Source organism: Ambystoma mexicanum, chromosome 1q (assembly GCF_040938575.1).
Source record: "Ambystoma mexicanum isolate Mex_15411 chromosome 1q, UKY_AmexF1_1, whole genome shotgun sequence".
In the NCBI taxonomy this organism is placed as follows: Eukaryota; Metazoa; Chordata; class Amphibia; order Caudata; family Ambystomatidae; genus Ambystoma; species Ambystoma mexicanum.
Window position 1 is genome coordinate 638,528,610 of NC_090922.1, and position 24,138 is coordinate 638,552,747.

The 24,138-nt window shown below is 50.9% G+C and overlaps 1 protein-coding gene across 1 annotated transcript in view; it reads right to left on the minus strand.

Annotated features, from left to right (window-relative positions):
- Positions 1-545: 545 nt before the first annotated feature.
- The window catches only part of LOC138521771 (very-long-chain enoyl-CoA reductase-like), a 268,005-nt gene continuing 244,412 nt past the window's right edge, over positions 546-24,138 (minus strand). The window contains exons 11-12 of the mRNA XM_069634845.1: positions 1,185-1,230; positions 546-1,074 (exon numbers count right to left, since the gene is read on the minus strand). Coding sequence (XP_069490946.1) covers positions 947-1,074; positions 1,185-1,230 — 174 coding nt within the window. The 3' untranslated portion in view covers positions 546-946. The remainder of the gene's footprint in view (positions 1,075-1,184; positions 1,231-24,138) is intronic.

The following is a 24,138-nucleotide window of genomic DNA, read 5'->3' on the forward strand; positions in this document are numbered from 1 at the left end:
CTGCTAACTTTGTTATAACTCCTTCACTCTCTGCCATAGTGTGTCTCCACTCCATGTGTTCCTCACTTCCCTTCTACCGCTAGCCTGTAGTTTTCTTTACATTATATCAATAGCTACTCTATTTCTCATATGTATTAAACTAGTGTGAAAGCCTGTAAACACAGGCCAAAGTGCGCGAGGAAAGACATTTTCAGAGTGTCATTGTATTCTGCGGATATTTGATTGTAATTCATGTTCAAAGAAATTAAATATTTTTTAGGTTTTCATCAACACAGTAGGCCCACTATATATCCTAGGGAAGATGATACAGCAGGTTTTCATTCACAGTGTAGGACCACTATATATTCCTAAGGCAACAGCTCCCTCTAGCGGTGACAACAGGCGAAGCGGGCAGTCTCTACTGCGCATGAATTCATCGGACAAGCATACATCTGGCCTTTTATTATATATTAAATGATTCCTCTCTGCTCCCCCGTCCCATCTTCTCCCATACGTGCCAATAATCAGTTTTCTGGATTGTACAAAATGCAACTCTAACACCATGCTTTTTTCAATAAAAATCATACATTTTATTTATTCATGTTGAAAGTGTGTCACCATTCGGCACTAGTGCAAGAAGACTAGGAAGTTTGGCAATCTTGGATTTCGCTTGACATTGGCTGCTTTTCCTTCTTATTCACACACCTGTTCCTCTGGGCGATGCAATAAAAATGTCTACTGCTGGGAATAGAAAATGCAGCATTAAATTATAGGTCTCTGCATTTACCCAGAGCCATGACTCATTTAATTCACGTTACAGCGGCCCATCCCACAGTGGGCAAAGAGATTTTGTTCTTTAGCCCTGCATAAAAGATCGTATTTTTGCTGTTATGCTCCTCATTGAGAATTTTTAAAGCAACGTTGTGGTAGGATTGTCTGTCTCGCATCCTGAATGCCTTATGCAGTCCTACAGCAGGAATGGGACAATCCGCGTCCGAAAACTCGGGTAATTCCCGAACTCTTTCAGATAAGTGGAGTGTTTCTTCTTGGCCCAAATAGTCATCTGAATGAAACCGATTAATGTAAACAATCCAACTGTAAAGAGAGAGAGAAAGAGGGGGGTTTGTTAGGGAGCCATCGGTTGACCTCAGTGCCCCACCCACGTCGAGAATGATCAGCCAAACAGGAAGCATCGTCTTACCCACCTGGAACGCACTGGGTCATGACGGTGAAACTGATCCATACCCCCACCTGCAAACAACAACAAAAGATGTATCAGGTACCATAACGAATGAAGAGCAGGCTGCCATAATCCCACTGCGCAATGCGTAAACAGCCAGTTTAATCCAATCTCGGCATCTGGCGTTTAGACATACTACCAAAATGCGAGCCAGCTAAAAGCTTTCTTAGCTACTTTGTATTCAAAATGTTAAACCATCAAATGCCCCCAAGAAAAGGACTTTAATAAGGAACGCAGATGCATAGACATCACAAATCCAGCCATCACACCTGCCTGAAATCGTTGCCCTACATTTTGAACCATCCAACCTTAAAGCACAGCTCTGGCCTTGTAAACATTTGCAAATTGCATGACATTCAAGTATCTGCAACCTGAGCGCTCTGGTTATTTTGGACTATGACTCCTATGATCCCTCGCCATTTGGCTATGTCTAAAGGGAGGTTGTAGTCCTGAGCATCTGGAGAGCCAATGGTTTCGGATCCAACTCTAGACTCTAGAGAAACGCCATGCACCTGCAACCTTGTGCCAACCTGGCCAGGCCACAAAGGATGGTGCATTTTTTAACATATGCACTGTTAGTCAATGCTACTTGGCATATGCAAACACTATAGAAAATAAATGTAGGGAACATCGCCTTTGTGATTTTAACACAGTTACAAGCTACCTTAACCTGAATTTTGGTCACTTCAATAGCATGCATACTACTAAAAACATTTTAAGAAGTGCATTGAGGGTGCAATGCCACTGATCCACACGTCGTCTTGTTATTTTTGTGGTATTTACTACAGTCAGCATAATTAGAACCAGTATAAGGTGTGTCATTTCTAAATCAGGGACGAATGTGAAGAATAATTCTCCTCTAAAAATGAGGTGTTGTGACAATCCACTTCATCATCTGAATCAGTACCAGGGCTGAGGCTTCAATATTAAAAGGAATACGTTCAATTTTCTATGATGGCTGGAGTAAGTCGCAGGCATTAAACCTTTAATGTTACAGTCAATACCTGTAGGGAGCTTTGGCAGTAAGGTGTAAGCAGGGTCATGCGATCCTGCAACTTTAGTGGCCATTAGGCCATTCAGGCTAAGTTCGAGTGCTGGGATGTTACAACACTAGAACTAAGAGAAGTTGTGGTAAGGCCAATACAGTGAAGTACTGATCTTTTATGTGAGTTCAAACTTTCAACCCCGTTGCCCTCTCCGCACTACTGTTTCCCTTTTCTATTCTCTTGCAGACCAAGGTCTGGATACCCCTAGCCGTGACACAGCGCACCTCTCTCTGGACGAGCCTAGTCCTTGTTAGACCATACGGTGGTGACTGGTGCAGTATACAAACTCTTAACATGATTTAACACCATGGGTCTGATGTCAGATGGAGAGCATCCCAGCTAATCAGGTTTCTCATGAGAGCTTTACCTCAAAGTATTGGCCCACCTTTCCACCAACCCGATCCATTGGATGCCACAATTCTTCTACCCGCACTCCTGTCACATCGCTGCTCCAAACCTCCCTAGCCAGCTTTGCTTTTGGCTCCCCACATGCCTCCCCCCACTGCCACATCCCACCATTCCAACCTTCCATTGATAATTACTGGGACTCACGCTGTCGGATTCCCAGCCTCCCAGCTACTATTAGAATCGCCTGCAATGGAAATGGGTTTAGGAATTGTTTCCTGTTCTCTTTTTCCATGGGATCCATTTTCTTTTGTAGTGTTTTAAACTTGTGCAATGGATGCTGAATTCCCAAAGTAGCTATTCCCAGTCTCCTTGGCTTCAAGTAGAGGGTCTTGTCAACAATCCCGTCCTGAATCTGGAGAAGACAATCTGAGTATGATGGAGACCAGATGCAGATCCGGCACAATGGAATCTGCAGATCACCCACATAGGTTGGGCAAATGGCTGTGTGTGGGGTGATGAGGTCAACAAGAGGATTCATGTAGTCATTGAAAATCCATGGCGACAAGAAGGAGCATTGTGGGACTCCATATATTTTTGTGGCAGACTTTGAGAGAAAGGGGACTGACCTGACCTGAATTTACCTGCCAGACAAGAGGATGATATCAGTCGGAAGCCAGAAAAGAAATCTCATAGGATGTCTAGAGGCAACAAAGGAGGGTCTTGTTGTTACGCGGGTCAAATGCCACCAAGAGGTCAAAGAGGATGCAGATTAAAGGGGAGATGGCATTCAATGTCATAAATATCCCAATTCTCATGAAGAACAACGCAGATTCCATTCCTCTGACAGGCCTAAAAACTCATTGGTGGTCAAGCAGAAGGCCATGATGCTTGTTGACCCCAAGCAGTTGGTGTACAGCCACATTTTCTACAATGTTGCCATTAAACACTGCATTGGAATTAGGAGAGTAGATTGTGGGGTGTTAGGATCAGCATTTGCTTTCTAAAGAAGAGGTAATATACAAGTCTTCTTCAGAGCTTGAGGAACGAGACCAGTTTCTTTGAAGGTTTTGGCCAAGGCTTTACAGGCAGGTGTGAGGATGAGAAAGTTATTCTAGATTGTTTTCACAGAGCAAGGGTCAACCAGCCCGGAAGAAGCTGCAATATTCTTGATGAGCCCCACCAGGTTAGCCAGGCAAATATGGATGGTAGTAGAGAAAGAGGCACCCTTAACCTGGTCAGGCACAAAGGGAGCTGAAGAAATTGTCAAAGTTAAGATTGACATTTTGATGGCTATGTAATTTAGTGCCTGATCTCTGCCTAGCCCGTTCCCTGATAGAAAGTGAAGTTAGACTAGGAATGGGAAGGTCTGTAGAAAGGGAAGATAGACAGATAATGTTCCCATTGATCGGCCTTGCCAGGTGGTCCCTGGGCTCTTAGTCAGGAGGATGGGTGACTGTGTTGTTGCAGTCTTAAAACCACAGGCGACCAATACAGGTGGTTTCTATACCCGGTGATTGTACATACATCCACCAGCTGAAACCTGTATGTTGTTTTGTAAGAGTTCCACGATCCTGAGAGGAAGGGAATCTGGGTGCCAGAGATGTCCAAAGGACAGGCAACGAGCATTCCCTGCTCCGAGATTGATTGTTTCCAGGGAAAGAGCAAGACCCAGCTGGTGAGTGGTCGCCTGTCACTGTATATCATTTTCCAGAGACTGAGACTTTGTTTTCCCTGCTGGGAATTCCATGGACTGTTTGCAAATATTAACCATAGGCTGTGGAACATTCTCTTGGGGTTAATCTTCCTGTTTTTGTCTCTTACCGTGTCTGGTATTAAGTGTTTTTATGGTTGGAGTTGTGAAGGAATATTGCACAACTACCCACTATGGTCTGTGCCCTTTAGGCATATTGTGACATGTTAGGTCACGAGGCAAAGTGAATAAAGAGAGGCCGACCATGTCACTTGAGTAGTGAACAAAGGGACCCTTGCAACCAGCGACACTGTCTCCGTTTTGTCCTTTATCAGAGGGGTAGGCCTCATCTGGACGAGGTTGTACCCCACCACACTAGCGACAACCATTCTGCGTGGTTGTGAACCCACTGCCTTCCCGAAAGATATTCCTTGCTGCATGTGCGAGACATACGCTGGCGGAGTTCCTCGTTCCAGCCTCGGCGTCGGCTGCATGCAGTGTTGCCTACAAGCCCAACCTTGCGGGGCACTTGGCCCCTGATGTTCCTGGGCCACCAGCGGTGTGACAACACGTGTGCGCACCTCGGTTCCCCCCACACGATCATGAGACTGAGTGCGTGTAAAGAGATAAAACGGAAAAGGAGCACAAAAAGTTCCCAACTGCCCCCGCTTCCAGTGCGCACCTGCAGGGCATGGATGAGCAAGTGCAGCTCACAAGTTTGGGGATGCATCTTGAACATGGACACACCATCGGTCTAAATAAATAAATAAATAGGCAAAATAAATAAGGAACAGTTGAGAACTACTCCAGGTATTCAAGACAAGGGTTGCAGCTCCCACTGGGAGTGCTTGTGTGTCCTACCTCTAGACACAGGGTGACCAACTGTGCACAGTGACCTGCACTGTGCCACTGAGCAGGGACAGTTCGACAATGCAGTGTCTACGCAAGAGTTGCACCTCTTGCATGCAGTGCTTGTACGTCCTGCCTCCCAAAGCCCATGTATGTGGAGAGTGATGGGTGCCAGCTATCCTGCCAAAGCACAGCAGGAGTCACGGCCAGGCTAACAGTACTGTTTTTGCTCGCAATCATACCATATTCAGCGCTCTACAATGACAAATGATGCCGGAGGCGCCCCCTGTGGGGGCCAGGGTGCAACACCCATCCAAGTACCTCACACCCCTGCAATAATTTGAGGTCTCTGGAGCCCCATCAGCCCTGGGCCGCAGGTGGTCCACCTGTGTAAAGCACCTAGAGATGTTCTTAGCAGCGACAGGGGAAGACAACAATGACACAAAAAGATCAGTTATGGTTTACTCGGCTGGTCCTGCTATTTGCAACATTTTCGAGACTCTACGACTTGCTGACGGGCACTCAATGCAGCCAAGAAGGCAGTCCAAGAAAACTTCGCACCCATGGCAAATCTGGACTATGAGAGATTCCTTGTGAGGACCGCTCTACAGAAAGAAGGGGAATCCCTTGACGCCCATCATAGCAGACTGCAGCAAATGGCCTCGACATGTTCATGGCTAGATGAAGAACATGAGATGCGTCAACAGCTAATCCGGGGATGTTCATCCTTTAAACTAAGATGACAAATACTTGCGAAAACCGGGTATAACCCTAGGCTGCATCCTAGTGCTTGGACATTCCCACGAGTTGGCAGATGCCAGAGCACACAAGATGTGTGCCACCATGAAGTCGACCATCCTGGAAGAAGCCTGCACTTTAGGACGACAGCAGTTTCACAGAAAAGATAAGCGTCTGCCATGGAACAAGAAGGAGGGGCGAGGAAATGAAGTAACTCCATGTCCCAAATGTGTCTGTGACCTGCCCCACTCTAACGAATGCCCGGCCGGCAAGGGTCACATCTGTGTGAGATGTGGGCTAACAAACCATTTCGTCCGGGTCTGCCATGCGCCAGCTCCGTTGACACATTTGGGACGACAAGCTGGCTCAAGACAGCCATCTCAAAGGCAGACGCAGAGGGTTTCACTAGTCGAAAAACCAACCCGGGATAAAGAGCAGTCTGTAGAGGAGACAGATGAAGAAGACGTGTTCTTTATTTCCAGCATGTCTGAGATGAAGGCCTAAAAACAATGCCAGCCGAAGTGTAACATCCACATCTGCAACTCCCAGCATCACATGTTGATTGACACTGGGGCGTCCGTAAGCGTCATGGCAGACAAACATTACTGCAGATTGACAGATGCTCCACCCCTAAGAAAGAAGCAGGTACGGATATATACATTTGGGGGGAAGGTGGCACTGACACTGGAGGGTGTCTTAATAGCACCTGTTCGACATGAGGACACCACTATCAGAGCAAGATTCTTTGTCATCAAGGTGAGCAAAGTGACATTACTAGGGTGTGCCACAGCAGAGGCTTTGCACATCGTGAACTTTGCCTTCGGTGTATACATACAAGACATTCAATCCCTGCTGGCTCGATATGCAGATTTATTCACACGCATAGTTCACAGGAAATTCAGTCCGCCTTCACATCGATCCAACTGTACAGCCAACAGCGTTGAAGCACAGGCGGGTGCCGTTCCACCTGAGGGAAATAGTCGATAAAGAACTCGAGAACCTAGCCAACAAGGACATTATCGAAGAAGTAGAAGGGCCAACCTCATGGGTTTACCCAACTGTAATCGACAGCAAACACAAACAACCAGAATCCATTCACATATGTGTGGATATGCGTCTCCCAATTCGAGCAATAATAAGGGAAAGACACATCACCCCAACGCTTGATGACATTCTAGCTGATCTACAGGGGACAAAATTATTCTCAAAACTGGACTTAAGAGCAAGCTATCACCATCTGTTGTTGACCCAGCCTTATGCTACATTACCACGTTTACCACACACTGATTGCTGCATAGATACAAGCGCCTCAACTTTGGCATTTCTTCGGCCTCTGAGGTGTATCAGAATACGATCCACAGAGCACTGGCATCATAGGCTACTCGAGCTCTGAACAAGAATATTTAGAAAGGCTCGGGAACATACTGGAAAGCATCCGGCAGTTGGGACTCACACTGCATGAGGACAGATGCCCGTTCTTGCAAAAGAAGATCAAATTCTTTGAGTTTGTCTTTCAGGAAAACAGGATTTCTCCCGACCCTGCAAAAGTAAAAGACATCCAGGAGGCAGGGCCCCCTTCCAACGCTTCTGAGGTATGCAGCTTTCTTGATATGGGCCCTCATTACGACCCTGGCGGAAAGTGACTGACCGGACGGCCACAGCGTAAATAGCGTTTCCGCCATTGCAAGAAGGAGCAAAGTGCGGCCCATTCCGACCCATCGGGCACGAGCACCACGGCATGGCGGAAGTGCAAAGTCCGCGATGGCGGAAATGAACCCAAAACGGCCCACACCGCCGCCGTACGGCGCCCTAGGTGCAATACCGCCACCCATCACAGCGGACACCGCAGTGTGCGCCTACCGTAAAGTACGGTGACCGGAAATATACGGAAACGGAAGTTAAAACACGGGCCCGGAACGGGAAACAACCCGCCGTACACCTATAAAACCACTAAAACCACACAACCACTAAAATCACTACCCTGAGACACAACCCAACCCGTCATCCACCCTAGCGAAACCAAGAAAAATGGGAAAAGTAGCGAAGAAAGCGTGCGACCGCAAGCGGCAGGTCCACTTCTCCCGTGAGGAACTCACCGTGCTAACAGAGACCCTCCAGGAGAATGCTGCCGTCGTCTTCTCCACGCAAATGACCAGGACGGCACTCGCAAACAAGAAGGCCATATGGGCTCTGGTGGCACAGCGGGTAAGTGCGGTGGGGACCGCACCCCGCACCCCACAGCAATGCCGTAAGCGATGGGACGACCTGCGGATACGCGTCCGCAGCATACTCTCTGCCAACCGCAACATTGCCACAGCCACCGGGGGAGGGTCGGAATCACCCATCAAGCTGACCCCCTGGGAAGAAATCTGTGCCTCCACCATCGGAATGGAGAGCATAGAGGGAGTCGGAGGGATGGAGAAAGGAGTGCAGACATCCGAAGAATCAGGTAGGTGGGCCTAATGAAACAATGCCAAAACCACAAAGTCCATCCATGTGAAGCACCATGTGTCCCCATAGTGCAACAGAAACACATGTCCAGGAGAACGTCCACACACATCGTCCTGATAGCGCACGTTAAAACCCACAATAAATACATAAATAATTAAAAACCCCTAAAACACGCACTACACGTGCAGCAGGCACACCCTAACTGCAGGCTGCCAAACAACTGCACCCTCACTCCACACACAAATGGAAGCACCTCCAAGGCCCCGACCCAAATCACCCTCAGGTACCACCCCAATGCATGTGATACAATGCCATTCCAATTCCCACAGACCCACCAATAACCCTCGCCCTCCTTTACTCCACCACAGGGTCCGATCCAAACGACGAGCTGCAGGACACCCCTACCAGCACACCTGCAAAGAGGGCCAAGACCAACGGCCAAAGACCCTCCACCTCAGCTGCACGCATCAAGACACGGCAGCAGCACAAATCAGGTGGCAGCACAGAGGAGGGAACATCAACAGGCACCCCAGCAGCCAGCATGCCCACAACACCACCACCACAGGTCCCCCCAACGGATGCCACAGAAGGCACTGCCTCCGGTGGCAGCAGCACCATAGGTGACACCCCATTGATGGCAGCATGCTCCGACACAGAAGACGGGGATGTCGAAGTCAGATCCATCCATGACCTGTCCCAATCCCCCTGTCTGTCCCATCCCGTACTACATGAGGATACCACGCAGGGGCACCCACAAGACGACGACTGGCCATCCCCCACAAGCCCTGTGGCAGGGCAACATGAGGACAACAGCCCCTCTGTGACACCCCCGCAAATGGCCATGGCCCAGCAGAGGCAACAGTCCCTCGACCAGTTAATAGTGCAACAGCAGCAACTGGCCACGCTCCTCAAGGACCATGCCGATGAATGTGGGGGCACTAAGGCAGACATAGAAACATCAACTGAGACACTTAGGGCAGAAATGGAGAGAGGTACAGAGACACTAAGGGCACAAATGGAGAGTAGCACCGAGAGCCTGAGAGTCCAAATGGAGAGAAGCACCGAGAGCCTGAGGGGGGAACTGCATGCGACGTCCAAAGACATATGTGGTGAACTTGCCGCAGTGCGCCGTGTGCTCACTGAGCTCTCGCAAACCCTTAGGGACATGCATGGACGTGAGCAGGCAGAGACATCATCCGTTGCAAGTTCCGTCCAGGGCAGCCCCCAACGTAGATCTGGGAGGAACCTGCGCTCCACAGGCAGGGGTGCCCCTGATACCCGCAGAGGGGGCTTGCAATAGCGACTGCCCACTGACGATGAGCATCTTTGGACACTGGTGTTCGGGGGGGAGGTGGGAGGGTGGAGGGGGTGTGTTGGGCTCACTTGGGTGGCGGGTCGATAGGGTGTACAACATGATATCACATATGCCATAAAAAGTGCACGATCAACCAATGAGATGTGTGGACATTGATCTTTGTGTACGAGGCCATCATAGGCGTACAGTCCATATTGTGCATGTCCCAGACACACACAGTGCCACGAGTCCCGTGTCCATGTATCAGCCACCAGGCGTGAGTGCTAGAAGCATACATCAATGAGATGCTGACGAATGTCACGGGCCTCCGGTGCCTCGCAGACTCCTTGAGGTGCTGCCACATCCCCACCCTCATCATGACCATCTTCAGGTGCTTGCAGTTCTGCGTCAGGGGGCATGGGCACATTTCTACGTACGCACATGTTGTGGAGCATGACACATGCCATCACCATCTTTGCAACCTTCTCATGGCGGTACAGGAGTGCCCCGCCAGACCTGCTGAGGCAGCGGAAACGAGTCTTCAGTAGGCCGAATGCCTGTTCTATGACTACACGGGTACGTGAGTGGGCATGGTTGTAGTCCTCCTCATGCTGGTTCTGTGGGTTCCGGACTGGTGTGAGGAGCCATCTCTTCAGTGGATATCCAGCATCACCTGTATGTGGACGATAAACGTATGATGTGGAATGCCATTGCTACGTACGCACACCCCCCCCCGCCCCCTTCCTGCCAGGTCATTGCCGAATCACATACCCCACATCATCATGCATGAAATGAGACTCACCGAGTAGCCAGGATCTGTTCCCTGCGTGTCGCTCCATGTAGCGTGGTATTGTAGAGTTCCTCAAGACCATAGAATCATGGGTTGATCCAGGGAATCGGGCACAACAATGTGTAATGATCCTGTTGGAGTCACACACCATTTGTACATTCAGAGAATGAAATTGTTTTCGGTTGCGGTACTGGGCCTCCATGGCATGTGGGACGACCAATTCCACATGGGTGCAGTCGATGGCACCAATGCAACCCGGTATGCCGGCAAGTGCATGGAATCCCACTTTTGTGTTGGTAATTTCCAGCTCCGAGCGTGGTAGGGAGATGTAGTCGTCTGCGTGCTTCAGGAGGGCATCGAGCACTTGCAATAGTGTCCGTGAGAACAGTGGCTGAGAAATGCCATGCAACTGTCCGACTGTGTGCTGGTAGGTGCCTGTGGCCAGGAAGTGGAGTACAGACACCACCTTCAGTAGGGGTGGGATGGCGGTTGGGCTATCTATCATGCTGACAAGGTCAGCCTGTGTCATGTCCACAATGGCGGTTATGGTGTCCCGGTCCAGACGGTAGAGGGTGTGGATCTGCTCATCAGTGAAGTTGAACGGATGTGCTCGGAGGCGTGGGATTGCGGGCTGCCTGCGTGGTGGTAGTGGCTGTGCTGGCGGCCCTTGCTGGCCCTGCCTTGGCCTCCTCCTCCTCCTGCGTCTCCTCCGTGCGGCCGGTTGTAGTTGGTGTTCGTCTTCTTCTTGGAGTTGGAGTACTTGCAGTGCTATCAGGTCCCCCAGGGCCAACATCGCGAGTCCTGCCGGTAGCATTTCGGTGTGGTTGTGGGAGGAGACTGGCTGTGCAATTTATGTGTTTCCAGGCTGAATGGCCTCCACCTGTGGTGATTCATTCCACCTGTGCAAACTGCTCTCCCCTTTGGCCGAGCACGTCCCGCGCACAACGCTGCAATTCGTGGAATGGCATCTTGCTATTGCAATCTTGTATTTGTACCCGATGGCCGTGTAACATTGGTTGATATGTTCATTCTGCTGTGGTCCCATTGTTTCACATACTATCTGTGCAGTCGCGAACAGAGTTGTGAAGGGTCAGTGGAACGTAGTACTCGAGTAACGGTGGGCCCTCATTCATCACTGTACCGAGTTGCAACGACGGGCGGGGCGTCCCATTCGTGGGTGAAGGCAGTTGCCATTTTCACACACAGCCGCACTCGATGGATTAATTAGTGTTTTCAAACGGCCACAGATGCCTCTTCGACGTGATGTTGCAAATGAGGAATTCGAAGGGCGGCGCTTTCGGTTTTCAGCTAGCGGCGAGGAGATGCCCACAGGTCTGACTGCAAATATAACGTTCTATTGTTCAATGTCCTTGGGACAGGGGCCATGGCGAGAATGCTATGATTGATATGAATAGTATGGGATGCGCAATTGCGTAGTGGACGATAAGGCAGGACGTTCCCAAATACATGTTACTTCACTAGACTGGAATTACGTGCTGGGGCACTGTGGATTTTGCAGGCTGCATAACGCACAGACTCAATGGATATTTCTAATGTTATGTGAGTAAATATTCAGGCGTTTTCATTACGGGATGAGGGAATGATGAATGGATGCATGGGCAGGTGATTTGATACAGAGTTTGCCATGTACAGGGCTTCTTGGGATCTGTCCGCCCCCCCTGCGCTATGTGATGCAGGGCTGCCATAGTGGGACCATCGTCTATCTGGCCTTGTTGAGCCCTCCCTGTCTCGACGCGCCTTCAGACACTTGTGTCCATGCACGTTACCAATCCCATCTGAAGGATTCTGTTTTCACAGACGCATGCACAGGTACACTCGTTTGTGATGGTGTTTTCACCTCGATATAGATAGTTATGATTCGCAAGTGGTTTTGGGGTGGTGATGATCCTTTGGAGTGGGCTTGCATGCATATGGCTGTGGATCTAGTGTGATCATTGAAGTGAGTTGTTCGAATGTAGTTCTGATGGCCATTCTATTCTGTTTCTTTTCTTTTGGTTGACAGGTATCTCCTCCCCTTTTGCCACTGCCATCTGTATGCCACTCCTGCAGATGGGTTTTACTCCCGACACCTGTTGCTTCGTGTTAATCAGTGGAGCAGCATTACGATCTTATGGGACGATCGCCAATGGGCCACATGCCCTTACGCAGTACTGGTGGCTCGGAGCAACATTTCGGCCTTTCAGCTGGACTAGTGCCTCCCCATTGGGACGGCCCTGCGGTTCTGTGCGCTTCCATGTTGCCTTTTCGTACGTGAATGTGGCTCTGTGTACCATGAGGGAACAGGGCGTCACACAAGTAGTGGCTGGTCATTTCTTGCGGATGCAGCCCACAATGGTGAAATGTGTTTTGGAGTTCATGGCCTGATGGCTGTATGGGCTTGGTGATATTGATGTGCATTAAAATTCTATTCTGATATGGGCCGTGTAGCGTTCTTCTTTGCAAGTGATGTGGCATATTCCTATTTGGGGAGCGATGTATTGTGAGGGGATCTGCATTGGGTTCCAGCTTCGGAGTTTTGTTGCGTGGTCCTGTACTGGGCGCGTTTGCCTACGAAGCCCGTGAGGTCAGGGATGGGGGCTGCCAATATGACAGTTTGAATGTTGTCATGCTCAGGGGCGGGGGATTGGGTTTTGTGTGACAGATGCCGGTCAGCCAGGTGGACTGGTGGAATGTTGTGATTTTCTGAATATTGCTGGTCACAGGTGCCTGTGTTTGCGTGCGTTTCTTGGTGGGGGACTGTGGTCATGTCCATTGGGATGGCTTCTGTATTCGTGCCATCTGTGCCCTGCAGCTCCCATTGGCCCCTCTTGAGGTTCATTTGTTCGTTGGCATGCATGGGTGACTTGTGCATTTCACTGGTTGCATTGTGGCTTCGTTGCACCTACGGGGAGTTGTACTTTGTGGGCAGGGAGCGGTGTACGGGCAGTCAGTGGGGCCGTTTACGGTTGATTCGCGATGCCGTACTTCTCACCATGGCGGAATGGTGCATTCCGCCATGCTTGATGGCGTTAGGTACATGTCCGCTGGGGTCGGAATTGGCGTACCGTTGCGCCATGGTGGTGTTTACGGTTTGGCATGGCGCGCGCGCGCGTGCTTGGTGCAGTTAGCGTTGGCGTTCACTACGGTGTCGCTAATGGCATCGTACTTTGCGGTGACGGGTCATAGTCGCACCGAGCGCTATTCGATGGCGGTATTGCATTTCCGCCATCGTTTTCCGAATTCCGCCAGGGTCGTAATGAGGGCCATGGTCACATACTGCGGAAGATTCATATGTAACCTGGCCACCCTGTCTGAGCCCCTTCGGAATCTCACAAAGACGGACTGCATATGATAATGGACCGCCCTGGAATATAGCGACTTCGAGATCAAGAACATGCTTACAGCAAAATATACCATGGTTTGCTTTGACCTGAATAGGAAGGCAGAATTCTTTGTGGGTGCCAGCCCATTTCCTCTCGGGGCAGTTCTGATGCAGCCTGACAACTGTGGGAATGCCCATCCTGTTGGGTTTGCGAGCAGAGCTCTCTCGGCTACAAAACAGAGATATTCGCAAATGGAGCGCGAGGCCTGAGCCGTGCTCTGGGCTGCAGATACTTCCACAATTATGTATATGGCAAATCAGTGACAGTAGTCACTGACCACAAACCCCTGATCCCAATCATGGTTGGCTCATGCTCCAAACCTCATGCTCGCATTGAGAGGTGGCTACTCACCCTGCAAGAATACGACCTCAAGCTGGTGTACCGCATGGGGGAACGCCAATGCTGCAGACTACCTCTCCCAACACCCTGTAGAGGCGAGGGAGCAGGAATGTGACAATGGGGAAAAGGAGATGGAGGCGTTTCTGCATACCTTCACATCGGCCGCAACGCCCATCTCGATGTCCGTCAAAGAAATAAAGGAAGCATCAGCAAATGACAAATGCTTCTGGCTATTACAGTCAGCTGGAACTCGGGGAGAATGGAAACGAGTTCTGGAGAAGTTAGACAGGTGTACACAGGACACAAAGAGGGTGCTTGAACAAATGTGGCATGTGTGAACTGAACAGACTTTTATGGACAAAGGTCTGGTCCACAGAGTGTCGAAAAATGGTTATCACCTCTAGTCTAGTGCTGCGGGTGTTGAAGCTTGCACACAGAGGCCATCAAGGAGTGGCCAAAACCAAGGCATGACTCCAGATGAAAGTCTGGTTTCCAGGCCTCAAGGACAAAGTAGAGGAGTTTGTCGGTGCCTGTATGTGGTATCAAGCGGCACTTCCCCACTAGAGAGAACCCTACATAGAATAATCCATGGACCAGAGCAATATTCCCTCTGGAACGGTACACATGGACTTTGGGTCCACCTGCAGAGACACATACTTCATAGTCCTTGTGAACCAATGGTCAAGATAGCCGTGGGTGGAGTTCATAGAATCCATCTCAATTGAAGATGTAGTGCCTGTTCTGGAGAAGATGTTTGCTAGCCATGGGCTTCCCGGTGAAATATGCACAGGCAATGGCTCATCTTTCCAAAGCAGAGGGTTCTCCTAATATCTCCAGAGCCTGGGAGTACGACACCAAAAGATAACACTGGTATGGCCCAGAGAAAACAGTGAGGTGGAGAGGATGATGTGGACCCTCATTAACGTGTTCCTCATTGCACACGGACAAGGTAAATGCGAACGGCGGGCCCTGTACCAGTTTCTGTCAGAATATCACACCACTCCGCGCTGCTCGACTGGGGTACTGCCTATGGAGGCCCTGTTCCAGTGATGCCGAAGGGGCCTTTTGCCGGATCACTCAATCCATAGCCCTGGAGTGATCAATGAAGATCAGAAGGGGATTGCAGGATCAACATCTGGAGGTAGGGGACAAGGTACTGATATGCTCCAGACACCTCAGAGGGGAAATGTCCCTACCCCAATGGAGGTAGTGAAGACAAAAGGGACTATGGTAATCGCCTCAGATGGCCGAGCCACAGTAATAAGAAATTCCTGTTTCATCCGAAGGATGGGGAGGTCGACTGGAGAAGAAAGTGATGACAGAGGGTGGAATGTGCTCCTTTAAGCACATTGTGATGTGTCCGGTCATGAGGCAAAGTGAATAAAGAGAGGCCGCCCATGTAATTTGTGTAGTGAACATGGGGACCCTTGCAACCAGCAACACCATCTCTGTGTCGTCCTTTATCAGAGGGGTAGGCCTCCTCTGGACGAGGCCGTACCCCACCACACCCATGTGAAGTTGCTACCTTGCAAGAGCATCCTATGTCTGAGCCTCTTTTGCGACCTGAGCTGCGAGGCAGTGTATATTTAGCAATCACTCTAACACCCTTGAAAAATCATTTCAGGTGTGGGTTGTTTGTCTAAACTATTTCCACTCTGCTCAGTGACTGGGCCATTCCTGCATTGTCAGTGTTTGCACATAGGTAACACCTGAAATACTTCAACTGCTTGTTCCTTTACCGCTTCATTCTAAAATATGAACTGCTATTTGATATGATATGATATTATATGACATTTATAACGCGCTTGTACACAAGTGTTTCACCTTCAAAGTCTGCCTCTGCATGAGCAGAGCAGAACACCAACATTTAGTGTGTGCAAACAGGAGAACTGCAAGTGGACCCCCGGGGATGCAAAGGCAGTGTTCAAATCCAGGTAGCATATTACCACAAATTCTTTTATGCTGTGATTTACTGTCACCAGGAGCCACATGGCTATGTTTAATGTATTTCTCTTATGCCAGAGTAATCAATGTCTGTTTTATTTGTTTGTATGATTGTGACAGTGTTTTGAATGTTTGTTCCCAGGTTATTAGCTTTGAGTCCTGCTGCAAACACCTGAGACACAGTTACCAGTGTTATCTCTGCAGAACATGTGAGGCCCACATATCTACACGACAGAGATCATGCTCAGATTACTTACCGGTAATGATCATTACTCAAAGTTCTATTCCTCCTCATCCCAGTACTCACCTTTGAGTGTGCTCTGCCCACTTAGGAACTCTTTTTCCAACCTTTCTTTCTCTATCTCCTCCCAGGAGGTATAACCTCCGACTTACCCACATCTTCTCAGAATATCCAAAGCCGAGACATGGGCTCCTTCACACCTAGGGTGGGAGAGGAGGGATGTCCGTCTTGGGACAAGGAGGAGTAGGACTAGGAGTAATGAAGATTACCAGTAAGTAATCCGTACATTACCTCCACATCCCTCTTCCACATCCCATTACCTACCTTTGAGTTGCACCAAAGCCAGAGTGGGAACGCCGCCCATGCCCAACACAAAAGACACAGACACTGGGGATATTGCAACTCAAACCCAACCACCATTGGAGTAACAGCAGCAAAAAGGCAAATCAATGAGACACAGCCCGAAGAACCCCAACACCAAAGGAGGTAAACCAGGGCCCATCCATATTGAACTGGTAGTACCGAATGAAGGTGTTAGGAGTACCCCAGGTGGCAGCCTGGCAGATGTCCAGCAGCTGCACACCATGTAGTTTCGCCCAGGAGGTGGCCACCCGTCTTGTGGACGACCCTGGATCCGCCCTTTGTGGTAGAGGTCAGATGACTTATAAGACAGCATTATCAAGGACTTGATCCACCAGTTAATCATAGGAGTTGAAGCCTGGTGGTCACATCCCCGAGCCCAAAAGGAGACCAAGAGATGATTGGTCTTTCTGAAAACACTCTGTGCCGGAAAGATACTGCTAAACGCCCTCTTCACATCCAGGCAAGACCAGGCCTCTTCCTCAGGAGAAAAAGGAACTGGAAAGCAGGCTGGAAGCACCACTTCCTGTGACTGATGGAGCCTCCTCCCCGACCCCCAGAAATGGGGTCCTGCACAAAAAGGCCCTAATCTCCCCCAAACATCTGGCCGACATGATGGCAATCAAAAAAGGTATTTTTTAGAGTCAACCACTTCAGCTCAATATTCTCAAGGGGTTGAAAGGGTGGCTTCTGCAACACAGCCAGGACCAATGTGAGGTCCCAGGCGGATGCCCATTGGACCCAAAGCATGTGACCCAGACAAAACCTTCAAAAGTCTCGAGACCAGAGCCTCTCACCCTGCCAGAGGGGACCAGGAAACCTAAAAGCCTTAATGGCTGACCATTAAAAGTGGAGAGGAGAAATGGGCAACACATTATCTGCCCTTTATGGAGGAATTTCAAAACATCTGGAATTCCTGTAGGCCCCTCCTTTCAGTTTCCAGACCCCCCAACAAATGACAGCAGAGGCAGAAGGAAGAATGTCCCCTTGAAGTCGCAATGGCCACCAGGGCATCCCCCAAGTGGGGTGGGGGGCAACTGCATCTCCATAAGGCCCAGGAACCACACCTGCCTTGGCCAATATGGAACCACCAAAATAAACACCCCCCAGACTGACACAGATTTTCCTGAGGACCTTCGGAATCAGGGGAATCAGAAGAAAGGCAAAAAGAAGAGCCAGGGACCAAGGAAAGCACGTCCACTCCCCAGGCCGGGACAGAGCCCGGGAACGAAACCGGGGAAGCTGAGCATTGCAGGGGGAGGCAAAGAGGTCCATCCAAGGGTGCCCGACCCTCCTGCAAATCTCCTGAAAAACCTTGGTGTGAAGGGACATTTCCCCCCATACTGGAAACAACTTTCTGTGTTTGTCCACTGTTGTATTGTCTACCTCCCGTATATAGACCACCTGCAGGGAGACCTGATGCAGTTCGGCCAGCCCCCAATGGATAATGCCAGGTCCTCCAGTGAGCAGGATCCCTTTCCCCCCTGATGATTGACATATGACCGGGCAATGGTATATTCGGTTCGAACCAGAACAGACCTCATCTCCATTGAAGTCTGGAAGAACAACAACGCTCTCAGGATGGCAGTTCTTTCCAGTTGGAGGAACGCTGATTGTCCCACAAAGGCCACATGTCCCTGAGAGTGGTCCCCCAGCCCAGGCCTTTGGCATCGGTAGTACGTATGGTCAGCAACGCTGGGGACAAGGGCACCCTTTTCCGGCGATGAGACCTGATGGACTACCAGAGAGCAGGCATGATCAATAGAAAAGAGTCATAAGCCTGGGATGCCAGGCTCCAATGGGACAGAAGGTGATGAATCAACTGTCTCAAATGCAGCCGTGCCCATGGAACCACAAAGACACAGGAATTATATGGCCCTGGAGACACAACAGTTCCCTGGCTGTAGTCCAATCCTTGCCCAAAACTGCACACAACAGCGTTGGGAGACAGGACGCCCTGCCCTGTGGGAGCCGATCTTTCCCTAACGGGTGCAGAACTTGGCCCCAGTGAACTGCAGCATCTGAGAAGGGGACAGGTGGGACATCAGGAGATTTATTAAGAACCCCCCACCTGGTCAGAGTTTGACACACTTGATGCAGATGGACCAACACCTGGCTCTGCGACCCAGCCTTGACCAACCAATCGTCCAAGTAGGGGTAGACCTGAATCCCAACCAAGTGTAATGGTGCCACCAGGGGGACCAACAGCTTTGTAAACACCCTCTGAGCAGTTTTCAGCCCGAAGAGGAGAACCGGGAACTGATAACGCTCCATCCCCACGGAAAACCGCAGGAAGTGTTAATGGCACTGGAAAATCGAGACATGATAATACCCTTCCTGCAGGTCGATCAACGGCATCTAGTCCCCCTGAAGCACTGCCATGATGATGTTCTGCAGGCATTCCATCTTGAAGCGTCACACTCGTACAAAAGCATTCAGACCCCTCAGATTGAGAATTAGCCGAAAGGAGAGCCTCTGGGGCTTGGGGACCAGAAGTACCCTGGAGTACAATCCCGTCCCCTTCTGACCAGTGGGCAAGGGGATGATAGCGCACTTCTGAAGAAGGTCCCGGAGGGCGGTGCGCATTGCCAATCAATGAAGGCTGTCCCTGAGCAGAGGTGTCACCCAGAGCCCTGACTCCAGAGGAGGAGAAACAAAGTCCAGCTGGCACACCAGGCGAACTGTAGAATGGTACCAGGCGTCGGAAGCCAAGAGGTCCCAGACCTGAGAAAAGTGAGCCAGCTATGGCACGGAACCCCCCTCATTGGGAAGCAGCAGCTGTACATGGCATAGCGACCGAACAAGGCACGCCCCTCCTGCCCGTGGACGCTGAATTTTCTAGGGGACCCGGCAGGCATCCTCTGGCCCGGCAACCACCAAAGCCATGTAGAGGAGCCGCCGGACGAAGGCTGCCTGACGAGAGCCACCTGCCATTGCACCTCACATGCCCAGCACAGAGAAGATCCTTAGGTTCCGGCAGGAAAAAATGAACTGAGGAGATGTGGTTAAGTGGGTGGTTACACCTCCTGGCGGGTGAGGAGCCAGAGAAAGAAATCTTGGGAAAAGAGTTCCTGAGAGGGCAGAGCGCACTCAAAGGTAAGTACTGGGACGAGGAAGAACGACATGGAGGTAATGGGGGAGTTATCACCGGCTGCACAACCCATTGGCTGTTAACCACTCTTCTCAGGTGACACTACAAGGGTGCACAGTGCGACACCTGCAAGCAAGCAGTAGGCCACCGTGAAGAGCGGTCACAAAATGCCTGTCAGGTTTATAGTTGGTTTAATGGTTAATTACAAAGGATAACAAATTACAAGCCGAGGCTGTTCAACCCCAGTGCTTTGATGCCACAGAGTCGGATTACTGATTACAGGATGTTCTTCTTCTTCTTCTTAATTACTGAAAGCGTGGGCGGACCCACGCAGGCGCAGGCGCATTACAGGATGTGAGAGAGTGAAGGGGGTGTCAAGGGGGGTGGGGAGGTTGTAGGACATAAAATGGGTGGAGAGAAACAGGATTGCATCCGAAGTGAGTAAAGGAAGGACAGAACTTCCATCAAAAGGACACGCAAATGCTGTAGATGGGGACATTAATGCGATCACCCACCAACGTGTTCATTGGAGGTCTAACGTCAACCTAGTTACAAACTATTCTATTATCGGCTAATGGCTAATGTTTTACCTTCCATTAGGTGTTATGCTTTGTGAGCCCCTATTGTTGGAAATATTGCAAAATGCAAAGGCTATCTTCTGTAACATTCACCTAAGCCAGGACTGGGAACATAAAGTCAAATAGAAATGCAGGTATGAATGCCCCGATTACTTACCAGTAATCTTCATTACTCCTACTCCTACTCTTTCTCATCAAAGTACTTATCTCAGAGGCCCAGCCTCCAGTCCAGGAACCCCTTTTCACTTTCTTTTTCTCTTGAGGTATAACACCACATACTATCCACAAGCCCATTACCAATTTCCAAACCTGGAATATGGGACCTTCCTCCCTCAGCGAGGGAGAGGAAGGTCGTCAGTACTCTGAAGTGGAAGAGGTGGACTATGAGTAATAAGGATTACTGGTAAGTAATCGGGGCATTACCTCCACGTCCCTCTTCCTCATCCCTGTACTTACTACTGAGGCCTACCAAAGTATAGGAAAGGGGAGAGGTCCCAATGAGACACACACACCCCAAAAAGCCGATGCATCACATCACCAACTCAAGTCCCCAGAAAGGCAACCAACCATTGCCAAAAGATAGCGCCACAAACCCCAAGGATCAGCCAACCTCAGGAACAATAATGGGCAGACCACAAGGCCCAAGAAATGCAACCCGGGCAGCCCAAGTGGCCGCACCACACAACCGCAGCCGAGACTACCCCAGAGCCCGCCAGGTGACCTCCAATCCCTGAGCAGGAAGAGAGCAAATGTGCGCCTGGAGGGGCCACACGAAACAGCAGACAAAACGGTTGGCAAAGACGAGAGCCACAATGTAAGACAACCGCCACTGGGAGCACGCACAGAAAGGACGATGACACAAGAAACCCCCTCCCGCCCTGCCCACGGGCTGAGGGAAGAGCCCTGCAAGAGCCCAAAGGCTGCCTACAGGAAGCCCAGAGAGGCTACAGCCCCCTCACAAAACCCCCCAGGAATACAGAGGAGAGAACACAAAGAAGAGGAGATGTATCCGATCCCCCACACCACCCACAAAACTCCCACAGCTCTCCACACAGGAGGACAAAGAGAACAGGGTCCCTGGCAAGGAGGATGGCATCTGCCTCCGAAGCAGAAAAAACCCTCCACCCAACAACTGCCCACAATGCACCCAACTCCCAAACTCGTGACCCTCACGTAGAGGGCAAGGCCACCTTTGAGACCAAAGAACTGGAAGAGAAGGAAGCCATCCACCCCCCCCAAAGAAACGGGACCCCACTCCCCAAGGATATAACCGCCCTGCCCCTCCCGAACTGCTGCATCAGTCGGGGGAGCGGGGAACCAGAGCGAAGTCATACAGCAGACACCGGGCAAACCCAGGAACAGGATAACCAGCATCTTGGCACCCACCACCCATTATCTGGGCAAACCAACTGGACCACCGTAACTGAGCAGGAGGAGGCAAAGAGGCCTAACACCGGGAACCCAAGTCCGTGACAGAAATTCAAGAAGGCCTGCTGGGGAGAATCACCCCCTGGGGGGCGGGTGAACCCTTTAGACTGGGACCACATCCAGGGAGACCAGAGGACCCTCCACCCATGCCCCATATGCACAGCCAAGGCATTCAGGAACAAAGAATCTGAACCTTCCAGATGGGTTAAAAAGGCCAAGGCAGAGCCACGTCCACCCTGACCAAGACCGCCCAGCCTGCGATTTGACTCAGAGAAAGGCAGAGCTTTACAAAAGGAGAAGGTCACATCTTATCAGAAGAACTGAGACGGGCACCACCCCCACCCCTGACACCACAAAGTATGCACAGTCACTGACCATAGAGTGGCTCACCCTCACCTGAGAGCATTGCCCTCTGGAGCAAGGACGGAAAGGCATGGGGTGCACCAACCCAACACCACATCCGAGTGTCACACATAACAACCGCCACATAAAACCCTAACAGAAGCCCGGGTCCACCAGGAACTGGGCCATGCATGACCCAGGAAGACAGGATATGGGAGACCAGGAGCCTCCAGTGGAGAAGAGCTCAGGGAACATGAAAACCCAAGTGACCACGTAGCCCAGCAATATCCTCGTGTAGACCCACTCATCTCTGAGAACAATGACCAGGACATGTAGGAGACACAACAGCCACAACTGAGATAAGAAGGCCTTCCCTAAGCCGGCACAGCACCGGGCCCCATGACGAGTGAACAGGAAGGCCCAGGCCCTGTGACCCCAGGAAGGCCCAGGCCCTGTGACCTCAGGAAGGCCCAGGGACAGGCCCCTGAAAAGGAAGGCCAGGGTCCAGGACAGGAGGACTTCCAGGAAGTTTACGAGGAGGACGTATGTTGAAGCACAACTGTATGGAAACCACTGAGCACTCCCCGCCCAAGATAACTACAAACAGCTTCAGTTCTGGGAACAAAGTGTTTCCTAATCTCCAAAACAAAAGAATAGCCGAGCAGAACCCTGCCACCAAGGCAGACCCCCACACACCAACAGCCCCAGCTGCGAAAGATCCACACGTGAGCCCTGTGAAACAAGCTCCAGAACGGTGCAACAGTAGGTCAGAGGCAGCCTTGCAATGTACCTGAATCCAGTCAGCCCAGACGCAAAAGACATAGATAGGCAGGTCAGGCCAACACCAGTCACAAGAGCTTCCAGGACGAAGACACCAATGTTCCCATAAGGAGAAAGGCAGACAGAAAGCGTGGGAATGACAACAGGCACCAGAGCCGCTCTTGACTATTGCAAGGCAACATGACCAAGAAGAGAGGAAATCCCATCACAGAGTTGCGTGCAGTCACCGACCTCCGGGGCAGCTGAGACCCCATGTCATCCCAAGACCGGGAAAACACCAACACCATATCCACACCATCCTGGCACCACCGCTCCACGTCTGCAAGTAAGACACGAGAAAAGGAGCCGAGAAGATCGACTCGGAAGAAATCCCCAACAATTCCCAGGCGAAAGAGCACCACACCATGCATTCAAACAACATCCACAGGAAGAAAGATGCAGCAGAAACAACAGCTACACAGCAGACTTAAGAGGACATAGCAACTGGCAACCAGAACAACCAGGCAGCATCCCCCAATCTCAGCACAGAGCCCACCGGAGAACACAGCGCAGTCCCCAGAGAGCCACGTGTGTAAGAAGCCACAGTCACACCGGCCATATGACGCTCCTGGCCAACCCGCCAACCAGACCCGGAAAACAGGCAAGAGAGGCCAGCGGGGCAGCATACGTGTCACCCCAACAACCATCTGCCGACTGCATGCTCTGCTCCACAGGGTCCTTACAAGGAGAGGGAAGACACACCACCTGCGCCTAGGCCTGCTGTCCACAACAGAAGAATACCCCACCAAGCAGACAGCCAAGGATGCAGCAAACGTCCAAAACAATCAGGCAGCAACACCCAACGGCAGTGCAGAGCACATCGGAGAACCAAGCCCATGTACCAGTGCAGCCCCTGGAAAAGGGAAGCATGGCCACACCAGTGGGACGGTGCCCCCGCTGACCAGTCCCATATGCCAGGCAAGAGAGGCCACTTGGGCTGAAGATGTGGTACACCAATAACAAGTCACCGCCATCTCAGTCCAGGAAGAGACCCACACCTGAGGAGGCCCCCTGCCCAAACCACTCACTTGGCAGCCCTATGCCCCTCCCAAGCCGTGCCCTCAGTCGTCTCCTATCGCCCCACAGTGGGGCCGAGAATGGCTTACAAGACAAAGCGCCCACCGCTCAACCAGACACCAAGCCTCACAGGAAGTCCAGGAGCACGCCCGTCGTGGAACCAATCCAGTA